The sequence below is a fragment of the Myotis brandtii genome, unplaced genomic scaffold, assembly GCF_000412655.1.
Source record: "Myotis brandtii unplaced genomic scaffold, ASM41265v1 scaffold79, whole genome shotgun sequence".
In the NCBI taxonomy this organism is placed as follows: domain Eukaryota; kingdom Metazoa; phylum Chordata; class Mammalia; order Chiroptera; family Vespertilionidae; genus Myotis; species Myotis brandtii.
Genome location: NW_005371173.1, coordinates 5,081,306 through 5,083,215, shown reverse-complemented (window position 1 = coordinate 5,083,215; position 1,910 = coordinate 5,081,306). Strand labels below are relative to the sequence as shown.

Sequence of the window (1,910 nt, the reverse complement as noted above, 5' to 3'; positions counted from 1 at the left end):
CCCAGACTCTGACAGGAGGGAGATTTTCATATACATTTTACTAATTTTCTCTCATCTCTGACACTTCTATTATAGAGAAAGGGCAAATAGCAATATTAAAATATTTCCTCTAATTAATCCCATTTTACTGTGCACAAATTTCATGCACCAGGCCACTAGTATTAAAATAAAAAACAAGTGCAGGTATGAACAGTCCTTACATCAGAGGGTTGCTGTGAAGATGACATGGTCAATACTATATGGTGCCAGAATAGGGCCTGACACACACTAAGCCCCCCAAGTGTGTCTGTTATTATCTCCATGGTCCTTTGGCCCAGAGCAAAAGGGAATGTAATGGTATCAACCCTCTCTGTTTGGCCTGTGAGGACTTAATGAGTTAATGTTTTGAATATCTTTTTTTTTTTTTCAGTAAACCCTAGCTGCACACTAAAGTCACTCAGAGAGTTTGTTAATATTTTTTAAAATTTTATATATATACACATATATGTACATACATATTGCATAATAGTTTTACAGTTGTGAGTACATGAGTTTATTTTTGCATTATTATTTATTAATTATTGTGTTATTTATTTGTGTTACACCTGTAAGCCTACTTCTGCCCACTCCTGTATATGATGCACGGGCTCGATTCTGAAACAAAAGCATTAGAAATTCTAGGGACATGAGTTTATTTTTGCATTATTATTTATTAATTATTTCGTTATTTATTTGTGTTACACCTGTAAGCCTACTTCTGACCACTCCTGTATATGATGCATGGGCTCGGTTCTGAAATAGAGCCTGGGTGTCCATATGTTTGAAGCTCCTCGGACTGGGAACCACTGATCTGGGTGATCACATTCTAATCTAAAGTGACTCAAAAGTGTAAACCTCTCTGGTGCAATGAGTTTACCAGTGCTGTTACTATTATTGCAGCCTCAACAGTGTGCAACCCATGATCTGATCTTACAGCGTACAAATGATGTCAACCTTGAGAGAGTTGAAGTTCCTACTAATTTCTTTCTCCTCTCATACCATCCCCCATTTCTCCAAAAGCAGAACAAATATGCAGACAAAAAGTGCTCGGGTAAGCCCCAACGGCCCCCCGCCCCCGTCCCCCCACTCCTTGTCCTCTGTGACTGGCTCCAGTGCGTTTCCACGCGGGCTTAACTTGGGAACCGGTCAGAACACACTCCTGGGTGGAATTATTTACAGACAGAGGCCACCCAACCCAACCCATTTGTGGAGCAGTCCTTTTTGCATCCGGAAGGTCTCAAACACGGAAAAGCCAGCACGGCTATTTGTCATGAGGGTGGGGAAAGGAAGATATTAGGTGTGAAAGACTTGGGCATTGTTTTTCCATTTATGAGGGATAAAGTGCAATGTTCTATAGCTCCATTGGGTCGTGGTTACACCTGAGTGTATACATTTGCCAACATTCGTTGGCCCGTACACTTATAACCTATGTCTTTTATTGTAGGTAAAGTACACCTCAGTTTTAAAAAAAAATAGCACAGGGAAAAATAAAGTTGGCAGTCATTCACTAGGAGGTTCACGTGGGGAGAGACAGCGAAGAGGAGTTCCAAGAAGCTCCAAACGCCCTCTTTGACCTGTTCGTTCTGGCTCACAGGGGAAGAAGAGTTGGAGGGTCTAAGCCAGTCCTTAGACAAGGAGTGTCGTGGAGGGAGGAGACCGAGCCCCACGCACCGCGGTGTTCTGCCTGGATCTGGCCAGCCCGGAGCGCGCGGGGTTCTTACCGAGTAGCAGGAAGGACAGGACCCACTGAAACACCGCCGCCGTCTGCAGCCGCCGCTCCAGCGGGATATTGAGCGGCGCAAACTCCAGCTTCATGGCCCGGCCCCGGCGAGGACTGCGGCGCAGACTGCGGCCACCTGGAAGCTCGCTGCTCTGCAGCGCCTGCGGGAAGT

At 44.9% G+C, this 1,910-nt stretch overlaps 1 protein-coding gene across 1 annotated transcript in view; it reads right to left on the bottom strand.

The window, feature by feature from the left end:
• Nucleotides 1-1,904, bottom strand: part of MOGAT1 (monoacylglycerol O-acyltransferase 1) — a 28,397-nt gene extending 26,493 nt beyond the window's left edge. Inside the window, exon 1 of the mRNA XM_005883541.2 lies at nt 1,740-1,904. Coding sequence (XP_005883603.1) covers nt 1,740-1,833 — 94 coding nt within the window. The 5' untranslated portion in view covers nt 1,834-1,904. The remainder of the gene's footprint in view (nt 1-1,739) is intronic.
• Between the last annotated feature and the right edge of the window lie 6 nt (nt 1,905-1,910).